Raw genomic sequence first — 23,884 nt, forward strand, 5'->3', positions numbered from 1 at the left:
CAGAAAAGCGAGGGGAGGTCCTAGAGAGGCTCCTAATGGCAAGAAAAGGAGTGCCTTGAGGAAAGCTGACTTGTGCTCTTCCAGGTGAAACAGAGCCAATGGTTGTGAATAAGGAGCTGTGGGTCCCCAGGTGTATTGGCCTTCAACTCCCAGAAATCCTAACAGCTGGTAAACTGGCTGGGATTTCTGGGAGTTGTAGGTCAAAACACCTGGGGACCCACAGGTTGAAAACCACTGGATTAAACCCTTGTGCCAGCTGGACTGCTGACCTGAAAGTTGGGTTGCTGACCTGAAGATTGCCGGTTCGAATCCGCGAGACAGGGTGAGCTCCTGCCTGTCATCCCTATCTCTCACTTGTGGGGACATGAAACACCCAGTAACACATCTGGGTGTCCCCTGGGCAACGTCCTTGTAACCTGTCAATTCTCTCATACCAGAAGCAACTTGCAGTATGGTCTCAAGTCGCTTCTGACACAATTTTTTTAAAAGGAGACCTTAGGCCCGAGTGGCCACTAAGTTCTAACTCTGGAGTTTAAAGTACCAGAGAGGCCACGTCAGTCACAGGATATTGGGGGTGCATTTGGAGAAAAGGATGTTTGTGAATATGAGTTCATCCAGGGATGAGTCCAGTCCATCAGTAAACATTTGCGCTGCTGAAGGATCCAATTGGCTCCCGGCAGATTGTAGGTGCATCTACAGTACACTGCGGAATGCAGTTTTATACAGCTTTAACTGCTATAGCTCAATGTTGTAGAATCCTGGAACTTGTAGTTTGGTAAGGCACAGCACTCTTTGGCAGAAAAGGATTTGCTTCGTAAATCTCCAGCTCTCATGATTCCCTATTACTGAGCCAAGGCAGATAGAGGGGTGTCTACTGCATGGATTCTACTGTGTAGATCAGGCATGGGCAAACTTTGCCCCCTCCCCTGGTGTTTTGGACTTCAACTCCCACAATTCCTAACAGCTGGTTTGGGAGTTGAAGCAGGGCAAAGTTTGCTCGTGCCTGGTGTAGATAATAGTTGAATTGACTACATCAACATTTTCTGTGCAGGCTGCAGTGTCTAGTAGGAGGCACTGGGATGGCTTTGCGTAAAATTAGACTTGCTTATTTGCAGCTATTGGTTCCAACTCTGGAGTTTAATGCACCAAGGACCACCTTCTGCCTCTGCAGTGAATTATAATGCAAAAGGGCAATGTATCTGGCACTATAGGGGCAGACCCCAAAATGATGAGAAATTCTTAAGGTGAAACTACTCAACCTTAGTATGGAAGTGTGCACCTGGGGTCATGCTACAATTTCTTCCTATGGATGTAAAGCAGAAACTGTAATGTCAAGAAATTCAATGGTGTCTCTTCATTTGCTTATGGAACATAGCATCCGACTGAATTATGTGTTTAAAGTCCTAAGTCAGTGACCAAAACAAGCAACAGTCTACTATCCTATCACATTTATATTCTTTTGTGAGTGAATGAACTTGTTTATTGCTTTCTCGGTCACAAATAAAGGCCTAAACAAATAAATTTGGGCCATATTGTGGCAACTGGATTGTAGATTGTGGTATTTCAACTCAAGTCTGTTTGGTACAAATGTTCTATCGAATTTCAAAAATCTTTTTAAAAGAACCTTGCTAAATTTGCATGCAATACGAAGAGATTTAAATGATAATTCCCCATTATCCATTCTTTAAAAGTGATGACCACTATGTTGTATTAAGCCTCAAAAATATATAGTCTTATTCAAAAATATTGTTTCAAGATGCCATGTTTCAAAAACTCCATGCTCGATTTCTCAAAATGTACATAGAGAAAATGTTTTTGACTTTGGAAGACTCAGACTCATTTGAGTTTTAAAGCCAAAGAAATATTTCACCACATGCTAAAGTTATGTGAGACCCCCCCCCCCCAAAATTAATATACTTTCCACACCAAATGCCTGTACTTATGAAATTTTGTATATCATTATGAACAGGAACATTTCTTTCAATATTGTTTCAAATTCTGAAACTATTTACCATGATTATATTCTCCCTTATTATTTAGCAAGTTATTTGTTATATCATCTTTTTGTCTTTTAAATTGAATTTATGGTCATCTTAAATTGATCGTAGTGATATTATTGTAAACCTTCCTAAACTCTTTAGATCAAAGGAGGATATAAATATTTTAACAGATAGGTGTCCTACGACCACAAAGAGCTATTTTTGTTAAATGTTTTCTTTGACATCAGTGTTCAAGCAATATTCAAAGATTGATCATTAAGTGTTGTGTAACCTTGGTATCTTACTGTGTCTTTTTTTCCAAATTACTGATGCAACCCCATTCCTTTGAGCATTAAAAAGCCATTGTCACAATAATATTCAGAAATTAATCCTTCTGAGATTTCAAAACTGAGTCTTATTTGTCAAAACGCTCTATTATGGATGAAAGGTTATAATTCTACCTGCTGGTAGTGTTGCTATATTATTCAGTTTATACTATGCCATTCGTAACACATTATTTTTACAAGTATTCTGTTTCCTCCCCACCCTCCCCATGACCAGTAAATAAGAACAAATAAAATTGCCAGCAAATTATGTGAAATAAGAATTCAGCAGGGAGTTGCAAGTTGAAAGACTAAATCTTTACTTGGCATGTTGGAGTCACTGAATTATCACAGTAACCATTTTACAGTAAAAATACTAAGGTGGGACCATCACTGAACTTTGGAATCAAGTGTTAAATACAAAAAATGACTTTAACAAGTGTTCTCCCCCTCTCCTTGATCACAAAGGGTGAACCTTTTCCATTGGATTCTACCCCCCAACCACCTCCCTGAAAAAGTAGTCTTACTGTTTGGCTTTAGCATAGAAAGGAGGAAGATAAACACACAGGAGGTTGGAGATACAGAGTTTGTAAAGCCCCAGCAAGGAGGAGAGAGACCTCACTCTCTCCCTGTGGGAAGCACAATGAGCACCAACACTTTTGCTAGGGGCCTGCAGGCAGACAGTTGCTCCCCTACCCATCTTGGTTTCTGCAGTCTCAAAGCTGGACTCCAGCTGCAACAGGAAGCAGACATTTACAGCTCTAGACACATTTCTATTTTATTATTGCCATGGTTAAAAAGTCACCGTGGCCCAACTGGCAACCAGTAAAATTTTCCCAAAAATAACTCAGTACAAAACAGATCTGTTCCAGAATTTTAAAAAAAGAAAAAGAAACCTTTACATGAGTTTAAAACCTATTCCAAAACATAAAAGTAAAACAAATTCCATTCTTGATATTAGTAGCCGCCGCCATACACCTTTCCCCCTCCCGCTGGGGAGCATGGAATGAGATGTCTGCAGTCCTTCCCATGCACGTGATGCATCAACAGGTTTAACTGGTGTCCATCTAGGAGGGAAAAAAATAGTTACTTGGTTGCTATCAGCCTAGGAAAAAGATGAGAAAGCCATAGGTTTGGGCAACCTCACTCCCCAGCAGCATAGATCAATTAAACCCATTATCACTTCGATTAAAAAAAACTCAAGCTCTAACAATGTTTCCCTGTCAAGATGGCAAAATACTGGTTTTTTTATTCTAAGACATCATCCGTTGTAAGACACACACTAATTTCAGTACCACCAAAAAAATAAGGCCATATTTATATACATAAAAGGGCAACTGTTATTCTAAGATGCATCCCATTTTTAGATATATTTATATGGGAAAAATGTTACTACAAAGCATGAGTCCACATTTTTAATACTTTTTAATTATCTTTTACTTTAACAATATCCATATTGTTAGCAGTGATCACTATTTTACAGTGAAGGTTTAATGAAAATGTCTTTTAGTTTAAAATATTGTTAATACAGAATCAACCCCCAAATACAGGGTGTTTGAAAAAGAACTCCCTATTCATCATTTAAATTAAATGGTGAATAGGGAGTTCTTTTTCAAACACCCTGTATATTCCAAGTGCAAGAGCTACTTTTCATAGCAGTAGCGTATCTGGTAAACTGATAGTAAAGTATCTCCATGATGTCCAGGTAATTTAAGTTATTTAATGTACCATATATAGTCATGTATAAGTCAATCTCATGTCAAGCACAGGTTTTGAGGCTGATTTCTTGGCTAAAGAAATTAGACTTACACATGAGTATATAAGATATATTAGAAATGAAACATTCTATTAATAAATAAAGTCATCAACAAACATATTGAGTAAAGTCTCTATTTAATGCTGCACAATTTCATTATGCTAAGTAATGGAAATCTAAAATCTACATCTACACAGCATTTGAAGCTCACGAGATATGGAGGCTTCTCCTTAACAGACACCTTGCTGCCAGCAAGATTCTAATTTTGAATCATGTCTAGATGATTTGAATAGGAGACTACAAAGCAGCAGACTGTGAAAGACATGAAACTGTGGAAGATGTCACTTTTGCAAACTCTGATATATTTCACCAGCATTCTATTATAAAGTTCAGTTAATTGCAAAATCTAATACATAGTTGACAATGGTGTCATCAGAAGCACACTTTGTCTTGCTGGAACTGCCTCTACATACATGAAAGGGGTAGCAAATAGAAATGCAAGGAAAAGCACAACATACTTCCTATCCTCCAGGCAAATTACCACAGTCCTCATGTATTGTACTTTTTGTGAAGCTGTACTTTTTCATCAGAAGACTAACACTACTAGTGTGCACCAGTAATACTGACTCATTTGTCTCCCCCCCCCCCCCCCCAAGCACTCACTGGTACTTACCCTGGCATTGTAAGCATCCAACTGTGCATCCAATTCTTCAGCAGAGAGTTGCTGTTTGGAACTTCTGCCTGCACCTCTACCTCTGCCTCTGCCACCACGGCTACCTCGTCTGTTGCCACCACCAAAGCCACCTGATCCGCCACGGTTTCTTGTCATGCCTCCTCTATTTATGCTAAAATAAAAAAGACTAAATTAGAAGCACATAAGGTAATTTGTAAAAGGGAAAATACAAGTTATACATTCTGTGAAGAACTCTGAAGGGAGATAAAGTATGGCAACACGGCTGAAAATTTTTAAAAATTCTGCAAAACCCACAAGGATACAGGATAGAAAGTGCTCCTACACAACCAAAATTCATGTTGCACTCCTTTTGTGTAGTTCCTAAAACTGAAGTTACCACATAACTAATTAGCAGGCATCAATAAAGATTAAATCTCCTACCTCTGTATTGGTCTCCTCTGTGTATCTATTTGTGATGTAACCAGCTGGATATTCATGGGACGTCCTAAAAAAAGGACACGTGATTACAAGGGTTGTTAGTCCAAAAACCTTACTAGTCTGTAAAATAATGCTACTATACTTCTTTAAAGAACCAGGCGTTGGAAACTTCTCAAGACCAAATCTTTTTAAACTGTCTTTTTGGTTTCTATGCCAAAAAACATACCCCCATCCTTCCCTTGCCACTCTTACATGGAATACTACACACACACACACACCACAAACACGGTTCCTTGTCACTTATAACTACCAGATGTGCTTAAATTCAAGGCTAGCTTATCTCTTATCCCACCATGTAAATATCAAGATAAACAGTGAAGCACTTACCATCCAGGGGAACTCCATTGTACTGTTTCATAGCCTTCAGAGCATCTGCCTTCCTCTCAAAATGAACATCTGCAGTACCCAGACTACGCCCAGATCGGTCATAGTGCACTGCTGCCTTCTTCAATGTACCAAACTCTGCAAAAAGTTCCTGAAAATGATATGGTAAAAGTAGGAGGTTATCTCAACTTGGAGGATTTGGTAAAGTATTCAGGTCTTTCTAGAAGGATTACCCATTAAAGTGGTAAACCCTTTCACTCTCACATTTGCCATTTTAATACAGCTACAAATCAGATACAGTAGAGTCTCACTTATCCAACGTTCTGGATTATCCAACGCATTTTTGTAGTCGATGTTTTCAATGTATTTTGATATTTTGGTGCTAATTTCGTAAATACAGTAATTACTACATAGCATTAATGTGTAATGAACTACTTTTTCTGTCAAAATCAATCTATTTTGATGTTTAATAGGCTTTTTCTTAATCTCTCATTATCCAACATATTCGCTTATCCAAAGTTCTGCTGGCCCATTTATGTTGGATAAGTGAGACTCTACTGTATCACATTAACTTTGCCTCATTTTCTACTTAAATTAACCCCAGAACTTAAGGAAAAATGCAAGAAATGTAGGGCAGATCTCCTGTGGATACAATGTTGCTGAGGCCCAGGCCTCCACCAAGGTGCCCTAGCCCCAAAATAAAGTGAAGTGGTTGCATCTCCCATATCCCCTACTACAAATAAGATAAGAATGATTCTAGAAAACACGATCCCTGATATACTACCCCACTCAAGCCACAAACTCCTAAATAAGTTAGTGATCTTGCACTATATAAACTGTTGCCCTGTTTGAATCTCGAGTCATGCAAGTGACTTTCATCTTATGCTGCTTTAAGAGTTGGCCCTCATGAATCTAGTGTGTGAGCATCAGGGCCGGCCGGAGATATTTTTTAATGGGAAGCGGGGGTGCTGAAAAGCGCCCCCGCCACCCGCGCCCTGGCCCCGCCCAGCGTGCCCTGGCCCCGCCTCCCACGCTGCGTGGGAGGCGGGGCCAGGGCGATTAGTGAGGGGGGCGGGGCCACAGTTGGCCCCGCCCCCGCCCAGCGTGGCCATTTTGCCCTTAGTAACAAACTAAGGGCAAAAATGGCTTATCTGGCTGTGCGCATGCGCACAGCCAGATAAGCCATTTTTGCCCTTAGTTTGTTACTAAGGGCAAAATGGCCTAGGTGTGCTGTGCGCACGCGCACAGCACACCTAGGCCATTCGGGCCTGACTTCCTGGTCGCGGCCGGCGACCGCCCGGGCGATCGCCGGCCGCGACCAGGAAGTCAGGCCCGAATGGGCTATCTGCGCTGTGCGCACGGGCACAGCGCAGATAGCCCATTCGGGCCTGACTTCCTGGTCGCGGCCGGCGATCGCCCGGGCGGTCGCCGGCCGCGACCAGGAAGTCAGGCCCGAATGGCCTAGGTGTGCTGTGCGCGTGCGCACAGCACACCTAGGCCATTTTGCCCTTAGTAACAAACTAAGGGCAAAAATGGCTTCTCTGGCTGTGCGCATGCGCACAGCCAGAGAAGCCATTTTTGCCCTTAGTTTGTTACTAAGGGCAAAATGGCCTAGGTGTGCTGTGCGCACGCGCACAGCACACCTAGGCCATTCGGGCCTGACTTCCTGGTCGCGGCCGGCGACCGCCCGGGCGATCGCCGGCCGCGACCAGGAACTTCCTGTCGCGACCAGGAACTTCTCTGGCATGCGCACAGCCAGAGAAGCCATTTTTGCCCTTAGTTTGTTACTAAGGGCAAAATGGCCTAGCTGTGCTGTGCGCACGCGCACAGCACAGCTAGGCCATTCGGGCCTGACTTCCTGGTCGCGGCCGGCGACCGCCCGGGCGATCGCCGGCCGCGACCAGGAAGTCAGGCCCGAATGGCGCCCCTAGCAGCCAGCGCCCGAGGCGGCCGCGTCCGCGGCCGCCTAGTAACAACCGGCCCTGGTGAGCATACGGTTCTCTTAAGTAATAAAAGCCACTGTAGCCTACATCCAAACCACAATATATTCTAGTTTATCACCTAATACAACATTGGTTTTCTTTCAAAGGATAAACAGTACTGGAAAATGTGGCTCAACAAGATAAAATCTCTCTGCAAAAGAGCACTTTTTGTCTCCATATGGGTTAGCTTTAGTTTCAGACTTCCCTGCACAGAAAAAAATCCAACAGACATCCACATCTCCCAAGGATTACAAAAAGAACAATGTTGAGCAGATATATCTACTATAGTACTAAGTTTATGAAACTGCCTGTTTTGGAAATGTTCATATATGCAGTCTACACAAAACAAGACAGCCTATGAATATCAATGAGTTTGCTAGCAATCCCAAACTATCAAAGGGGGCAACTAATAATGCTGATAATTTCATAGCTAAGCATTTCTGCTTTTCTCCAAACCCACCTCCACAAATGAAATTTGTAACAAGAGATTATCAGGTGCCCAAAATAAAGGCACCTCCTGTCTTTGGAATGCCCTCCTGAGGGAAATCAGGCTAGCCCTCCCTCTACAAGCCTTTTGCACACAATTGAAGACGGTTTTTCAACAAGTCTTTGACCACATTTAGATTTTTTAAATGAATATACGTGAGGACCCATTGATTCACTAAGCACTTTACCTGATAGAGATAGATTATTGTTGTTCTATACCCGCAGCTATTGCTGTTTTGGCTTTTACTGTTTTATGTTGTTTCTGCTATCTTTGTATTTTGTGCGTTTGCACCTTTGAGCGCTTTGCAAGCTGCCCAGAGTCCCTCTGGGAGATGGTGGCAGGGTATAAATAAAGTTGTTGTTGTTATTATTATTAAACAACCTTATCAGTTAGAACAAACCATTGCACTGCGCCACCTATTATTACAGGTGAAGGGAAAACCTACCTGTATGTCCGCATCTGACACACCAAAATCTAGATTAGAGACCAGGAGCTTTCCGCCCGTCTCCACACCAGCGCCAGGACCAAAGCCACTTTCGAAGAGGTCGTGTTGCCACTTTTCAGGAAGTTGTTTGGGCTGGAAAGAAAGAGAAGCCCAAGTCAGTAACTGGTCAGTATTTTAAGGCTTCGTGTCCCCATATGTTTCCCTGCGTTTTCTCCCCCACATACAGGCCCAAGTGCTATCACGAGTTCCGCATCCACCGAGAGTCCATTTGCGCCCAAAGGCAGGCCCCCAGGAGCCGCCTCAGCGAAACTTACCCGGCTGTAGGGCGCCGGCCTGTTCCTGCCGCCTCCCCGGGACAAGGCAGCTCTGTTCCGGATGGGGCCTCCGCCTCCTGCGCGCCCCGCGCCGCCGCCTCCTCGCCCGGCGCCTCCGCCGCCTCCTCCTCGCCCCGCGGCCCCTCGGCCCCGACCTCGCCCGGCGCGCCCGCCTCCGCCTCGCTGACTCCGGTTCAGCTTGATAATATCGTCCAAAGACATGTCCATTTTGTCGCCCATGATGGCGGCTCCCTCCGGCTCCTGGGGCCTACGCTTCCGGCCGCGCTGCGCGGGGAGGGGACCGGAAACGGATGAGGCGGGGATACTGAGGGAAGGAAGGGCGGCGAAGGAGAAAAACAGGCCGCGGTGAGGAAGGGAAAGGAAAAGGAAAAGCGCTGCGAATGGGTGGGTGAGTGGACGCGCTCGGGCTCGTGCTCGGCTCCGCTGAAAGAAATGCGCCAAGTTGTCTGTCGTGCTCGGCTTTAAGGGCTTGGGGCCGCGAGGAACTATGGGAGAGCCTTGGGGGAGGGACTTCCGGTAAGGGGGTAGGTAGGCGTAATAGGCGGGAAGGTTGGAGGAGGAGGAGGAGGCGGAGGCCGCCTCAGGGCAGCGGGCTGTTCCGCCAAGGCCCCCGTCTACACAACGTTTCATACAGTTCGGCAGCCAGGCAACAAACGCCCATCAAATCAAAGCCCTTAATGTGCCTCAGGGCTCTCAACACCATCTGGGCCACAAACTGGTTACAGAAACAACGCTCAGAAAAAAGGGGAATTCCAGACATGAGACAATCAGGGCCAGGCCAGCTAACACCTCCCTACAAAGGATTCCCCTAGGAAGGAATCAATCAGGCCTTGAAGCAGCAAGGCTTTTCAGTGCTACCGTGTTTCCCTGAAAATATGACAGTGTCTTATATTAATTTTTGCTCCCAAAGATGTGCTAGGTCTTATTTTCAGGGGATGCCTTAGTTTTCCATGAAGAAGAATTCACATGTATTGTTGAACAAAAGAATGAACATTTATTATATACTGTACAGTAGTTGTCATCACAAACCAGCATAACCAGACAAACTGAATCCTATCAAGAATTTCTTGTTACTACCAATATTTCCATGTGCAACACTCTATGGTAGGTACCTTTACCGATCCTGCATGCTCTGGTGTTCTGTTCGATGGGCATGCTTCCAAACAAAAACTTGTCTAGGTCTTACTTTCGGGGAGGCCTTATATTTAGCAATTCAGCAAAACCTCGACTAGGTCTTATTTTCTGGGGATGTCTTATTTTAGGGGAAACGGGGTAATCAAGTTCATTAATTGCAACATTCACACTTTGTGTCCAACAGACAAGAGTTCTTTCTCCCACCCTGGACCTTTCATAGATATATAACTCCCCCCCCCCCTTGCCTAGTTTCCAATATACAGTATTTCATAATCTCTGAGGATGCCTGCCATAGATGTGGGTGAAACGTCAGGAAATAATGCTTCTGGAACATGGCCTTCCAGCCTGGAAAACACAGCAACCCAGTGGTTCTAGGTTTTTCTATGTGGTCATTTGCACAGCAAAACTGCTCTCTTCCATACCGCTTTGGGCTCTGTTGATGTTTGGTGGCTGTTCTTTGGTAAAGAGATCTGAACGTGATGCACTGCCCAGGCCAAGCTGCTGGTTCCAAGGAGAGCAGAGCTATTAAATTGATGGAGCTTAGATTCGTGCCGGTTGACCACACAGCAGTCAGTGTGTGCCTAACTGTTGTAAAGGGGCCAAGCCCTGTCTGATCTTGGAAACTGCATAACGCCTGGATGGGAGAGGGCCAGCAAATATCAGATACTGTAGGCCACGCATGAACAAACAGCCTTAGGCTGGGAGTTTAAGTCCAAAACACCTGGAAGGCCAAAGTTTGCCCATGCCTGCTGTAGGCTATATTTCAAAAGAAGGAGATGGCAAAACAAGCTCTGAGGATGCATTTACACTTTGGAATTAAGGCAGTGTGACCCCACTTCAAGGGCTTTGCCTTAGTGGTATGGAATTCTGGGGTTTGTAGTTTGGGAAAATATCAGCTGTCTTGCAAAGAAGGCTAAAGACCTTGTAAAACTACAGCTCACATGTGGCCATAGCATTGAGCCATGGCAGTTAAAGTGGAGTCAAACTGCATTGATTGGACAGTAAGTGTAAAGGTTTCTTGCCTAAGAAAACCCCATGAAATGAAGAATCAATGATCAGCTTGAAGTGTTGTGTGTACTATACACAGATAGACAGTTGATACAAAGAGCCTGCTGTAGTTGAAGATGACCATAATTTTAAACCACTATTATAACTTCATCACACTGAGCATCTATCCACTTTAAATCCAGTTTCTGCTTCCTGCATAATTCTGGGATTTGTAGTTTAGGAGGAGCTTTAAACAGCTCAGCCAGAGAGGTCCTGGGCCTCACTAAACGACAAACCTCGGAATTCTTCTGCGAGGAGCAACTGGATTTAAAGTGGATAGATGCAGTAGTGAGATAAAGTAGCAGCTGCCTAGGTTTTTCTTCTTGCTAGTCTTTTAAAAGAAGACAGGAAGTTATGGGGAGCTGGCAATCGAAGATGCAGTGTTTAAAATATTAATCTGATAATATGTAATTGCCCACATGAGAGAGTGCTTTATTTTTAATATGCACTTTAAATAATTATATACTGCTTTAACATGATTATTTTAATTGTTTCAATGTTTTATTCTTGGGTTTTTATTAATTTATTTTGTAAGAAAGGCAGCATATAAATTAAATAAGACTCAGTTAAGGATGTCCTGCAAAATGTGGATATCTTTTGCTTCTCTTCCTTCCTAATTATCCCGCAGACCAATGGTTTTCAACCTGTGGGTCCCCAGGTGTTTTGGCCTACAACTCCCAGAAATCCCAGCCAGTTTACCAACTGTTAGGATTTCTGGGAGTTGAAGGCCAAAACATCTGGGGACCTACAGGTTGAGAACCACTGCCTTAGGGCAAAGAGATGTTTATCCACATAATGTGTGAATAGCCATAGAAATGCAAAACAAGTACAGGACAGTCCAAGAACTCCCTCCACCATTCATATGCTTATCCTCTTATCTTGCCTTTAGGCAACATCATCTCGACTTCCTTTGTTCCTCAGTGAGCATCATTAACACTGAACTAATCATTTCATCACTATGCCCACAAATTTGCATTTCTGTGGCTACTCTGACAAAATGGACTTGATGTTATCAAATATGTCTCTAAGGTACTGTAAGATCCCTTTGCATAGTGGTATTCCAGACTAATGCAGTGATGCCTTTGAATTCTACCCGCATGGGATAGACTTAATTATGATTCCTACCTGACTACTTCAAATTTTGTTGAGTTCAATGGAGCTTGCTTCTTGCAGTGTAATAATATTTTCAAATGATTAGCTATTATTGTTTTATCTCATTAGCAACACTGAGATAATTTTTGCATGAATTAGTGTAGTAGTCCTCCATTTCATTTTAGGATTATTATACTGGGGCTTTCCCATAATACCAAGCAGAGTATCATTTTATCTTTCTCTAACTTGTGTGTGTGTTAAGTTTTATATCCAGACTCAAGAAAAGCAACTAGGAATTCAAAAGTATGCTCCCTTAGCTGCTACAAGTAAAGAAATAACTTTTTCTTTTGGACCAAGGTAACTGATGCAACCTTTGACTAGTTGCAATTTTTGGCTTGTGGTTGATTTGTATGGTCTGTTATAAACCAATCTTTCAGGTAGCAGAGGCAGAGGGGGCATGAGAGCAAATGCCATCCACTTCAGGAGCTAAAACTACCATTCTAGCTCCCAAATGGTTGAGGAGCCACAAGGCAGATTTCTCTCCCAAGAGGGATGGCTTTCTCCAGTGTTCCCAGCTTTGCAGTGTCTAACGCCACTGTTTTTCTGCAATGTTTCTGTTTAATTATGCTGGGCATTAGGACCTTGGCATTCAACTGCTGTATAGTGATAATATAAAAACAATCTATTCATAGGTAAAACTAATATATATTAAGACCTCTGCTCCCATCCTGTCCTAACCTGGAATTTGATTGTAGGTATGAGTCTGGACATGAGTTTGGACTGTATATACACTGTAAGGTGAATATTAATATCATTTATAATGCCATCTGTTGCTATCATGGTGAAAAGATTAAATAGTTTTAAAAATTACATTCCTCTTCCAATCTTGATAAGAACAGAGACTGTCACACTTTGATTTCTAGAAACTGTGATTCCCATTGTTCCTTTTTCTCCCTTCAGGTGCTAAACTAGCTTGATCTAAGTGTTGTGTTTAGTTGAACAAAATGAAAGTGAAAATCAAGAGCTGGCATGGAGTTGCCTCCTGGCTCTGGGTTGCCAATGATGAGAATTGTGGCATTTGCCGGATGGCCTTCAATGGCTGCTGCCCAGATTGTGAGTAATGGGACTGTCTGCCCTCTGACATTCTTCTTGATCAATGTACAATGCCTTTTTCAGCTTTTCCCTAGTAACTGTGTGTGTTTTGCAGGTAAGGTGCCTGGAGATGACTGCCCGCTGGTGTGGGGTCAGTGTTCACACTGCTTCCACATGCATTGCATTCTCAAGTGGCTTAACTCCCAGCAAGTCCAGCAGCACTGTCCAATGTGCCGACAGGAGTGGAAGTTCAAGGAATAATGAGGTCAAGATTTCTCCCTTTTTACGGATTTCATATCCTCTTCTTGTAGCTTCATGGAGAGTCATCCTTCCTACCTCTTCCTCAAGCCTGGACATTTTACTTGCTCTTATTGTATTGTATTGTATTGTATTGTATATCGTAAGCCTTCCCATAAACTGAATCAAAAGAAGTGCAGGAACTGTATGCTATTTGTGAGAAGGTCAGAATACTGAACAAGAAAATATAATGATAGTTTATTTTGATATATGCTAGATATTATCTAGACCCCTCTTGTAAGATTTGAGAGCTTGTGTCTTGGTGAATCGTCTGAAACTCTAGTTTCTAGGAGCTGTGTCTCAGCTGCATGAATGTTTAAAAGAAAATAGTTTCAAAACATTCTTCCTATTAAACATATTCCCTTGTTAGATTTTGAAATATGGAGCATCTAAACTTCCTTTCCATTGCTATGTTTTGTGTTTCATGTATTGCTGCAACCTTACTGCCAGTCTGATTTCCTGGCTCTGTAGCACAGCCTGCACTTGACCATTTAAACCACAATTCTGTTTATATTTGAGCCAGTCCAAAATTACCAGGATGCAGACTTCACAAAATCCCATAATTGTGCATGGACCTAAGACAAAAATTGTGCTAGAGATTACAGGGAGGAACTAGGATTTGTGCCCGCGTCTTGCTGCATAGTTGGCCTGTAGTCCAATAATATGTTTGTTCCCAGAAGGCTGTAATGCCAAGCACTTTTGTTGCCAAAAGCTTGCCCACAGTCTTAGTGAGGCCACTTGTACTGTGGGTGATTCCAATAAATGTTGTGATTCATTGCCTCCAATGCTCCCTGCCTTTTTCCATATGAGATGGGATTCTTCAAAGATGTTCTCAGTAAGTAGTGCAATTTTTTATCTATTGCCAGTATTCTACTATCATTGTGAGATTGTAGTATGTGACTTGTGGGAAAGGATGAAATGTTCTTGGTTACTTTTTAAAATGATACCTATAATTATTTGTAATAGGAAAAGGTTCCTAGTTTAGCTATTTAGCCATACAGCCTACAGACCAGCTGTTTTTGATGCTTCATCCTGGCTGTTGGGTGCCCAGTACTTTTGGTATGTATGCCACCCCCGCCTGCAATGTGTAATAGATGGCCCCTTGTGCACCCAAATGAGAAGGTGGTGTTAATAAATTATTCCAATTGGTGACCTTTATAATACAGTGAAGGTTACCGCTCGCTAAATTGCAAGTTTAGCCACAAAGAGGAGGGCTGGGGGATTATTTTGCAGGCATAAAAAAGAAAACCTTCAGAGGGTCCTTAAAGTACTCCCAAGCCTTGAGAGATGTGCTCTTTCACAGAAAAGCACAATGTGAGATTTATTAGCTTAATATAACCATTGACTTTGACTTGAAGTATACTGTGCTTCCATGTTCTCCAGACCTCTAATCGCTAAGAAATAATTTTCATTAAAACTGAAAAAACATTCTCCCTATGTACAGAAATCTTCCTTTTTAATCTAGAAAACATGCTTTTATGTGTTTTAGTATCTGTTCCTCTCTTGTACCTGTCTTCTGACAATCAGGAAAGTGAACAACAAAACATAAAAGGTAAAGGTTTTCCCCTGACGTTAAGTCTAGTCGTGACTGACTCTGGGGGTTGGTGCTCATCTCAATTTCTAAGCCGAAGAGCCAACGTTGTCCATAAACATCTCCAGGTCATGTGGCCGGCATGACTGCATGGAACGCCGTTACCTTCCCGCTGAAGCGGTACCTATTGATATACTCACATTTGTATGTTTTTGAACTGCTAGGTTGTCAGGAGCTGGGGCTAACAGCGGGCGCTCATTCCGCTCCCGGGATTTGAACCTGGCACCTTTTGGTCCACAAGTTCAGCAGCTCAGCGCTTTAACGCACTGTGCCACCAGGGGCCCCAATAATATACAAAAACACATAAGGACCATCAGCAATAACATCTTTGGAAAATGGGTGTTCTAGTCCACTCTGTAACTGAGTAAACTTAGTGCTGATGTATGGAACAATTGCACTATGGTTGATAGGAGATGATGCAGGAATATGGTATAGCGGGTGCTTTCCATTAAATTATTTAGCCTCAGGGGAATGTTTAATTCATTTCTTAGTACATTCATTTTGAAAAATGATCTAGCATCTTTGCAGAACTGTTGAAATTTCTCACTCAGTTTCAAGATGTTTCCAAAAGTAAGAGCTACAGAATATAGGTTTTCAAAATATGTTTTCAATCTGCTTCCTGCCTTACAAGGGTCCAGCAGTACCCAAATGGTACTGGAAGCATAGAAGTGATGTTAGAAACAACCCCATTCCTGAGTAATACTGAGCCCTAGGAAGCAATCAATGCAAAAAGAGATTGCAATTTTCGCTCATATAGTACACCCCAGCCCACTAGCAGGATGCTATGGTAGCACAGTAGACATGACCTGGCAGATTTCTGCCACTTCCTAAGTCCGTATGTATAATGACCCAGGTATTGTCCCAATGTGAAAAGGTTGCTACATGTCCCACTCGGCTTCCCACGACAGTTACATAAATTTACTGACTAAGGAACATGACCTACATTTTGGTAAACCTATGACTACAAAGTATTTTTGTGTAATTTGAGAACTAGTTTCTAGCATTTTAAAGACCATTTGATCTAATAAGGAGGTTTCATATTTGCTCTTTTTGATTTGGCAGTACTAGCAAGCACTCAAGCTTTATACGTGATTCATGCTGTCATTCCAAGCTAGAGACCAGTGTAGGAAGGCCTGGCATGTGTTAGTGTCTCATTTGAGGCCACAGTATCAAATAAGGTACCTTGCTTCATCAAGCTTGCTCCCTCCTCCCTATGACTTCCCCTCACATATTTATACATGGCTATCATGTCCCCTCTCTGCCTTTTCTTCTGCAAGCTAAACATACCCAGCTCTTTTCTAGTTTGTAGGTTGTGTTTTTTCATCAGCTTCCCTATGCGGTCAGTGGTTCCCTTAATGTATGGTAAGAACACCTTTCCTCTGGGTGGATCTTTGTCTTGACTCTCATGGCTTGTTCTTGGCCTTGCAGCTCTTCTGATGTCTGTGGTGGAGTATCCATTGGCCTGTAGAGCCCAGTTTAGGTGGTTTAGTTCACCTTGGAGGAGGTGAGGTTCGCAGATTTTTTGTACACGGTCTGTCAGGGCTTTGATTGTGCTTCTTTTTGACTTGGGTGATGGTTGGAGTTTTTCTGAAGGCATTTATCCATGCGTGTAGGTTTTCTGTAAACTGTGTGGCCCAATTGTTGATTGGGTTTGTGGATGACTAGAACATCTAGAAATGGCAGTTTTCCTTCATTTTCTTTTTCCATGGTGAATTGGATGTTTGGGTGGATGCTGTTGAGGTAGTCCAGGAACCTGTTGAATTCTTCTTGTCCATGGCTCCAAATGACTTAAACAGAGGAATTCCAGACATGAATCAATTAGGTGCAGCTAACACCTCCAAACAAAAGATTCCCCCAGGCAGGAATGAAGCTTGCAAGGCCATTAATGCTAATCAAGGTGATTAATTACAACATTCACACTGGTCTCCAATAGACAAGAGTTCTTTCTCCCACCCTGGGCCTTCCACAGATATATAAACCTCCCTTGTTTAGTTTTCCAATATATCTCACAACCTCAGAGGATCCCTGCCATAGATGTGGGTGAAACGTCAGGAGGGAATGCTTCTGGAACATGGCCATACTGCCCGGAAAATGCACAGCAACCCAGTCACTTTGCTCATGAAAGCCTTTGACAACACAATGTACATTTAGATTATACTAAAAAGTGTTCACTTATTAGAAAGTTTTGCATCACACCATATCCTTGGGTATTGAATAATATTATATTTAAATCAGACATTTCCCATCCACAGATGCATGCCTGCACAAACAAACAACACCACAAGGGGACAGCAAGAAACTCTAGGTGCTATTTAATGAGTATCGTGCATTCTACCATAGGTGTATAGAAATTCATTGTTTGCCAGCGGGTGCCTTCAAATTGTCTCTGATTTATGAGAAACCTATCCTGGGTTTTCTTGGTAACATTTCCTCAGAGGAAATTTATCATTGCCTTCCTCTAAACCGCAGAAAATGTGGATTATCTGATTTGATAATCTGGATGAAATGGCTTTAGAAAGACAGAGCAGCACAACTTTTGTTTGTTAAATTAAGAAAGAGTGCAGTTTCAGCCTTGGACCATGACTGTGGAGACCAGAATTGAATCCCTGCTCTGCCACAAAACCTACTGGGCTGACTTTGGGTTGGTCACGGACTTTCAGCTTCACAGGAGGGTAAGGACAAGTCTCTGAACAAATTTTGCCGAGAAAACCCAGTGAGATCTTCAATGTAGGGCTGCCATTGGTTGAGAACAACCTGAAGGCAGGCAACCAGTATCAGAAAATGGGTTGCTGTGAGTTTTCTGGGCTGTATGGCCATGTTCCATAAGCATTATTTCCTGATATTTTACCTGCATCTATGGGAGGCATCCTCAGGAGTTGTGAGGTTTGTTGAAAACTAGTCAAGTGTGGTTTATATATCTCTGGAAGGTCCAGGTTGGAATAAAGAACTCTTGTCTGTTTAAGGCCAGTGTGGATGTTGCAATTAATCACCAAGATTAGCATTGAATAGCCTTGCAGCTTCAAAGCTCGGTTGTTTCCTGCCTGGGGGAATCCTTTGTTGGGAGATGATTAGCTGGCCTTAAAATAAGGAGAGTAAATAAAGAACAACACTCAAAAATGGGGATTTCAGATAAGAAACAATCAGGGCCAGGTAATCACCTCCTGACAAAGGACTTCCCCAGGCAGGAAGCAGCCAAGCTCTGAAGCTGCAGGGCTATTCCCTGCTAATCAAGGTGGCCAATTGCAACATTTAAACAGGCAAGAGTTCTTTCTCCCACCCTGGAGCTTTCACTGATATATAAACTTCCCTTGCCTAGTTTCCAACAGATCTCGCAACCTTTGAGGATGCCTGCCATAGATGTGGGCAAAACGTCAGGAGAGAATACTTCTGGGACGTGGCCATACAGCTTGGAAAACTCACAGCAACGCAGTGAAAGCCTTCGACAACACAAGGATCAGAAAAGTTCTTGTGTTCCTGTCGGAAAGCGAAGTCACGGTCTTGGCAGTGCGTGGCACAGGAGAACCAGGCCTCTCTTCTCTCCTCGGTGCCTCCGGGCAGCAGCAGCAGCAGCAGCAGCAGCGCCGTCCCCTCCGCCCCCGCCACGCCAAGGAGGAGGATATAAGGGGCGCCGCCCGCGCGGGAGCTGCCCAGCCGCATCTCCATCCTCATCCCCATCCTCATCCGGAGCCGCATCCCGATCCCGAGTCCCGGCAGCATGCGGGCGGGCCGCACCCGGACGGGGCCCCCGCGGGCGGCGCTGCTGCTGCTCTGCCTCCTGGCGCTGGCGGTGCTGCCCGGTCCTCCGGCCGCCGCCGAGGCGTGGTACAAGCAGGCCGCCGGACCCAGCTACTACTCGGTCGGCAGGGCTTCGGGGCTGCTCTCGGGGCTCCGGCGCTCGCCCTACAGCCGCCGCGCCGACGACAACGAGCAGCCGCAGCAGCCGCAAGGCGGTGGGAGCAGCAGCAGCAGCAGCTCCGAAAACGGCGTCGTCCCAGGACTCCCTCCAGCCGCCGCCTCCTCTTTCTGGGCAACTGAGCCGCGCCTGAGCCCCGGCGGACTGAGGAACATGGTGAGACTCGGGGGAGAGGGAGGGATCTGCGGGTGAGCCTACACCAGGCCTGGGCAAACTTCGGCCCCCGAGGTGTAGATTAGGACAGTTTTAAAAACGTGTTGTCGAAGGCTTTCATCACCGGGATCACTGGGTTGCTGTGAGTTTCCCGGGCTGTATGGCCATGTTCCAGAAGCATTCTCTCCTGACATTTCGCCTGCATCTATGGCAAGCATCCTCAGAGGTTGTGAAGTTTATTGGAAACTAGGCAAGTGGGGCGTATGTCCAGAGTGGGAGAAAAAACTCTTGTCTGGGTTGCTGTGAGTTTTCCGGGCTGCATGGAAACTCTTGTCTGTTTGAGGCAGGTCTGAATGTTGCAGTTGATCACCTTTATTAGCATTGAATAGCCTTGCAGCTTCAAAGCTTGGCTGCTTCCTGCCTGGGGAAATCCTTTGTTGGGAGGTGATTAGCTGGCCCTGATTAATTCATATCTGGAATAATAATAATAATAATAATAATAATAATAATAATAATAATAATAGTAATAGTAATAATAATATAATAACTTTATTTTTATATCTTGCCTTCATTTCCCCGAAGGGATTTGGGGCGGCTCACATGGGGACAAGCACGAGCCAACAAAGATTAAAACCGAACACAGATGAAAACATATCTCAGTAAAATCAACGACATTACAAGGAGACAATAACAAAAACAGCATCATCAACAGCCAATAGTCTGAGCAATAATGGGTACTGAAACTTCTGTTTTTGAGTGTTCTTCTTTATTTACTGTCCTGGTTTTTCATGGACACCATGAGAATGAACAAAATTTGGCTACCAGTATTTAAAAAAACCCTCTAAAATCAGGACAGTAAATAAAGAACAACACTCAAAAACAGGGAAAATCCAGACATGAATCAATCAGAGCCAGTTAACACCTCCCAACAAAGGATTCTCCCAGGCAGGAAACAGCCAAGCTTTGGAACTGAACGGCTATTCAGAGGTTTGTTTGTTTTTTTTTCGTGTCAGGAGCAACCTGAGTCGCTTCTGGTGTGAGAGAGAATTGGCCGTCTGCAAGGACGTTGCCCAGGGGACGTCCGGATGTTTTGATGTTTTTACCATCCTTGTGGGAGGCTTCTCTCATGATCCCGGATGGAGCTGGAGCTGATACAGGGAGCTCATTCGCAGTCTCCCCGGGTGGGATTCGAACCTGGCAGCCTTCAGGTCAGCAACCCAACCTTCAAGTCACAAGGCTTTAACCCACTACGCCACCAGGGGCTGCTATTCAGAGCTAATCAAGGTGATCAATTGCAGCATTCAGACCTGCCTCAAACAGACAAGAGTTTCCATACAGCCCTGACAACTCAGAGCAACCCAGAAAAGAATTATTTCTCCTACTCTGTATTTTCCACAGATACATAACCCTACTTTGCTTAGTTTCCAACATACCTCACAACCTCTGAGGATGCCTGCTATAGATGTGGGCAAAACGTCAGGAGAGAATGCTTCCGGAACATGGCTATACAGCTGGAAAAACTCACAGCAACCCAGTTTTAGAAACCTTGTAATTGTAGTTGATTTTGCCTCTGAAATATAGCCTACAGCAGGCCTAGGCAAACTTAGGTCCTCTCTCCAGGGGTTTTGGACTTCAACTCTCACCATTCCTCACAGCCTCAGGCCCTTTCCTTTTCCCTCTCAGCCGCTTAAGCTTAAGCGGCTGAGAGGGAAAAGGAAGGGGCCTGAGGCTGTGAGGAATGGTGAGAGTTGAAGTCCAAAACCCCTGGAGAGAGGACCTAAGTTTGCCCAGGCCTGCTTTAGCTTCTGAAAGGACTGGTGGGCTGCAACTGCTGTGGGTTGGAGCTTGACCGGAGCCTCTCGGTCCTTCCTTGCCTCCCTGCAGGCGGTGTGCGTGAAAGAGGTGTCCCCGGAGCTGCGGAGCTGCCAGCTGCTGCCAGGCTTGCCCAGCGTGGTCCAGTGCCAGGCCGACGTCACCGTCTCGCTGGACCCCGCCGACTGCAGCCCCGTCCCCTGAAGACCCGCCGCGGGAGGAGACGAGGCCAGGCGCCCCCTGGAAGAAGCCAAGCCCTCGGGGAGCCACGGGAGGAAGGCCTGCCCCCCGACGCCCTCACAGACAAGAAATAAACGCGCTTGAAACGGCTCTCCTGTCTCTCTCTGTGTGTCTTGATAGACAGCCTCCAAAGGCAGGCAGGGATGCGGGAAGGGAGCGGTGGGGAACCCACACCTTGTTTGTTTGAGAGGCCCAGAAAAACCACTATCGGGACTGATAGCATTTTCCTCTCTGCCACACAAATGCGGTTTCTCAACTGCGCTGTCCCTGCTTGTGGGGGATTGTTGTCATCAGACTCTAAGAAAATTGAATTTTTAAAGCAGGGGTCCTCAAACTTTTTAAGTGGAGGGCCGGTTCATGGTCCTCAGACTTTGAGGGGCCAAATTATCATTTGGAAAAAAAATACAAACAAATTCCTATGCACACTGCACGTCTTATTTGTAGTGCAAAAACAACAACAACAACGGAGCAATACAATATATTTTTTAAAAATTAACCAACCTATCAGGATTTCAATGGGAAGTGTGGGCCTGCTTCTGCCCAATGAGATAGTCAAGTTAATTAGGATTGTTGTTGTGTGCCTTCAAGTCATTTCAGACTTTGGGCAAGCCTAAGTTAAAACTGAGGGTGGGGGGCAGGTAAATGACCTTGGAGGGCCGCATCCGGCCCCCGGGCCTTAGTTTGGGGACCCCTGTTTCAAAGCATTGAGTTGTTGAGAGTTTTCCGAGCTGTATGGCCCTGTTCCAGAAGCATTCTTTCCTGACGTCTCGCCCACATCTATGGCAGGCATCCTCAGAGGTTGTGAGGTCTGTTGGAAACGGGACAAGTGGGGTTTATCTATCTGTGGAATAATGCCCAGGGTGGGAGAAAGAACTCTTGTCTGTTGGAGGCAAGTGTGAATGTTTAAATTGGCCACCTTGATTACCATCAAATTACTGGCGCAGTGTCTGATCGATTAAAGCGTGAGCTGGTGAACTTGCAGACCAAAAAGTCCCAGGTTCAAATCCCGGGAGCGGAGTGAGCGCCCTCTGTTGCTCCAGCTCCTGCCAACCTAGCAGTTTGAAAACATGCAAATGTGAGTAGATCAATAGGTACCGCTCCGGCGGGAAGGTAATGGCACTCCATGCAGTCATGCCAGCCACATGACCTTGGAGGTGTCTACGGACAATGCCGGCTCTTTGGCTTAGAAATGAAGATGAGCACCAACCCCAGAGTGAGACATGACTGGACTTAACATCAGGGGAAACCTTTACTTTTACCTTAGTCTTTCAGCTTCAAGGTCTGGCTGCTTCCTGCCTGAGGGAATCCTTTGTTGGGAGGTGTTAGCTGGCCCTGATTGATTCATGTCTGTTATTCACCTGTTTTTGAGTGTTGTTCTTTATTTTCTGTCCTGATTTTACAGTTTCTTAATGCTGATAGCCAGATTTTGTTCATGTTCATGGTTTCTTCCTTTCTGTTGAAATGCTCCACATGCTTTTGGATTTCAGTGACTTCTCTGTGTAGCCTGACATGATGGTTGTTAGAGTGGTCCAGAATGTGTTCTCAAATAAAAGGCACTGCAGGCTAATCCAACCGGAGAAGTCAGCTTTAGCAGAGCACTTGAGGAACCAACCTGGACACCACTTAGGAAACAGAGGAATTCTAGACCTGAATCAATCAGGGCCAGCTAATACCTCCCAACAAAGGGTCCCCCCAAGCAGTAAGCAGACCTTGAAGCTGAAAGGCTATTCAGTGCTAACCATGGTGGCCAACTGAAACATTCACACCTGCCTCAAACAGAGAAGAGTTCTTTTTCCCACCCTGATCTTTCCACAGATACATAAATCCCCCTTGTCTGGGTTGTTGTATGTCTTTCGGGCTGTGTGGCCATGTTCCCGAAGCATTCTCTCCTGACGTTTCGCCCACATCTATGGCAGGCATCCTCAGAGGTTGTGAGGTATGGAGAAAACTAAGCTTAGTTTTCTCCATACCTCACAACCTCTGAGGATGCCTGCCATAGATGTGGGCGAAACGTCAGGAGAGAATGCTTCGGGAACATGGCCACACAGCCCGAAAGACATACAACAACCCTGTGATCTCGGCCATGAAAGCCTTCGACAACCCCTTGACTGGTTTCCAACATCCCTCACAACTGCAAAGCTCACAGCCTTGCTGCGGTTGTGTTGGGTCCTCGGAACCTAACATGCGAGAAGTCGTCAATGGGACTCCGCCACACCACCCTGGAAAAACAAAAACACAAAAACTTTGAGATGCCCAGACAAACCATTACCCCAGGCTCACGGGACCTTCCTTTCGGCCCTACAAAGCCATTTCTAAGTGCCCTGCCCTGTTTGTTGGCATCACATTCCAACAAAATAGTTTTTCAACAATTGTTTTACTGGAGGAGGGGGTGCTGCACCCAAGGGATGTCAGCATGGGTTCAAAGCTAACATCATTATAATGATTAAATTAAAAGTAAATCCCATTGAATGCCAGGGGCTTACTTTGGAGAATGGAGATCTGTCTGTCCGGGAAGGTTGCTTCTGTGCCAGGACTTTGAAGTGTGCCCCCTCCCATGCCATTGATTCCCTTTTCCATCTTAACTGGGCTGAACTGTTGCTTTAAGGAGGGGGGGGGTCAGTGGGCCATCTTCCCCTTTTCATTAAAGGATGTGGAAGACCTGGGACAGCACAGAAGGCATGGCTTTCCCTAACAGAGCATTTCAAACCCAT

The 23,884-nt window shown here is 44.6% G+C and overlaps 3 protein-coding genes across 8 annotated transcripts; 2 read left to right on the forward strand and 1 right to left on the reverse strand.

Annotated features, from left to right (window-relative positions):
• Positions 1-2,598: 2,598 nt before the first annotated feature.
• alyref (Aly/REF export factor) lies at positions 2,599-9,021 on the reverse strand. The gene is made up of 6 exons (XM_062970525.1): positions 8,782-9,021; positions 8,468-8,599; positions 5,557-5,704; positions 5,173-5,236; positions 4,732-4,903; positions 2,599-3,369 (listed from the first exon to the last, which is right to left on the reverse strand). Exons 1-6 carry the CDS (start codon positions 9,019-9,021, stop codon positions 3,355-3,357), a joined length of 771 nt encoding a protein of 256 aa, XP_062826595.1. The 3' UTR covers positions 2,599-3,354.
• A 3-nt stretch (positions 9,022-9,024) lies between these two features.
• anapc11 (anaphase promoting complex subunit 11) lies at positions 9,025-14,244 on the forward strand. Of its 6 annotated transcripts, none has more exons than XM_016991392.2 (4): positions 9,088-9,186; positions 11,873-12,012; positions 13,036-13,188; positions 13,283-14,244. In XM_016991392.2, exons 3-4 carry the CDS (start codon positions 13,080-13,082, stop codon positions 13,426-13,428), a joined length of 255 nt encoding a protein of 84 aa, XP_016846881.1. In that variant the 5' UTR covers positions 9,088-9,186; positions 11,873-12,012; positions 13,036-13,079; the 3' UTR covers positions 13,429-14,244. The 6 variants fall into 6 exon arrangements, with proteins under 6 accessions (XP_008102798.1, XP_008102796.1, XP_003217347.1 ...); XM_062970528.1 differs by having other exon boundaries at positions 9,098-9,190; XM_008104591.3 differs by lacking the exon at positions 11,873-12,012 and having other exon boundaries at positions 9,025-9,147.
• A 4,268-nt stretch (positions 14,245-18,512) lies between these two features.
• npb (neuropeptide B) lies at positions 18,513-21,263 on the forward strand. Its single transcript, XM_003217321.3, has 2 exons — positions 18,513-19,124; positions 21,006-21,263. Exons 1-2 carry the CDS (start codon positions 18,771-18,773, stop codon positions 21,135-21,137), a joined length of 486 nt encoding a protein of 161 aa, XP_003217369.2. The 5' UTR covers positions 18,513-18,770; the 3' UTR covers positions 21,138-21,263.
• Positions 21,264-23,884: the final 2,621 nt, after the last annotated feature.

This window comes from Anolis carolinensis, chromosome 2 (genome assembly GCF_035594765.1).
Source record: "Anolis carolinensis isolate JA03-04 chromosome 2, rAnoCar3.1.pri, whole genome shotgun sequence".
Lineage (NCBI taxonomy): Eukaryota > Metazoa > Chordata > Lepidosauria > Squamata > Dactyloidae > Anolis > Anolis carolinensis.

What these genes read in the sequence shown, in the direction of transcription:
- alyref (XM_062970525.1), bottom strand. Translation starts at nt 9,021, where the DNA reads ATGGGCGACAAAATGGACATGTCTTTGGACGATATTATCAAGCTGAAC. An exon ending in GGCCGGCGCCCTACAGCCGG is followed by an intron (nt 8,600 to 8,781) that starts GTAAGTTTCGCT and finishes CTTTCTTTCCAG; the next exon opens with CCCAAACAACTTCCTGAAAA. An exon ending in TGTCAGATGCGGACATACAG is followed by an intron (nt 5,705 to 8,467) that starts GTAGGTTTTCCC and finishes TATCATTTTCAG; the next exon opens with GAACTTTTTGCAGAGTTTGG.
- anapc11 (XM_008104591.3), top strand. Translation starts at nt 13,080, where the DNA reads ATGAAAGTGAAAATCAAGAGCTGGCATGGAGTTGCCTCCTGGCTCTGG. An exon ending in CAATGGCTGCTGCCCAGATT is followed by an intron (nt 13,189 to 13,282) that starts GTGAGTAATGGG and finishes TGTGTTTTGCAG; the next exon opens with GTAAGGTGCCTGGAGATGAC.
- npb (XM_003217321.3), top strand. Translation starts at nt 18,771, where the DNA reads ATGCGGGCGGGCCGCACCCGGACGGGGCCCCCGCGGGCGGCGCTGCTG. An exon ending in CCGGCGGACTGAGGAACATG is followed by an intron (nt 19,125 to 21,005) that starts GTGAGACTCGGG and finishes GCCTCCCTGCAG; the next exon opens with GCGGTGTGCGTGAAAGAGGT.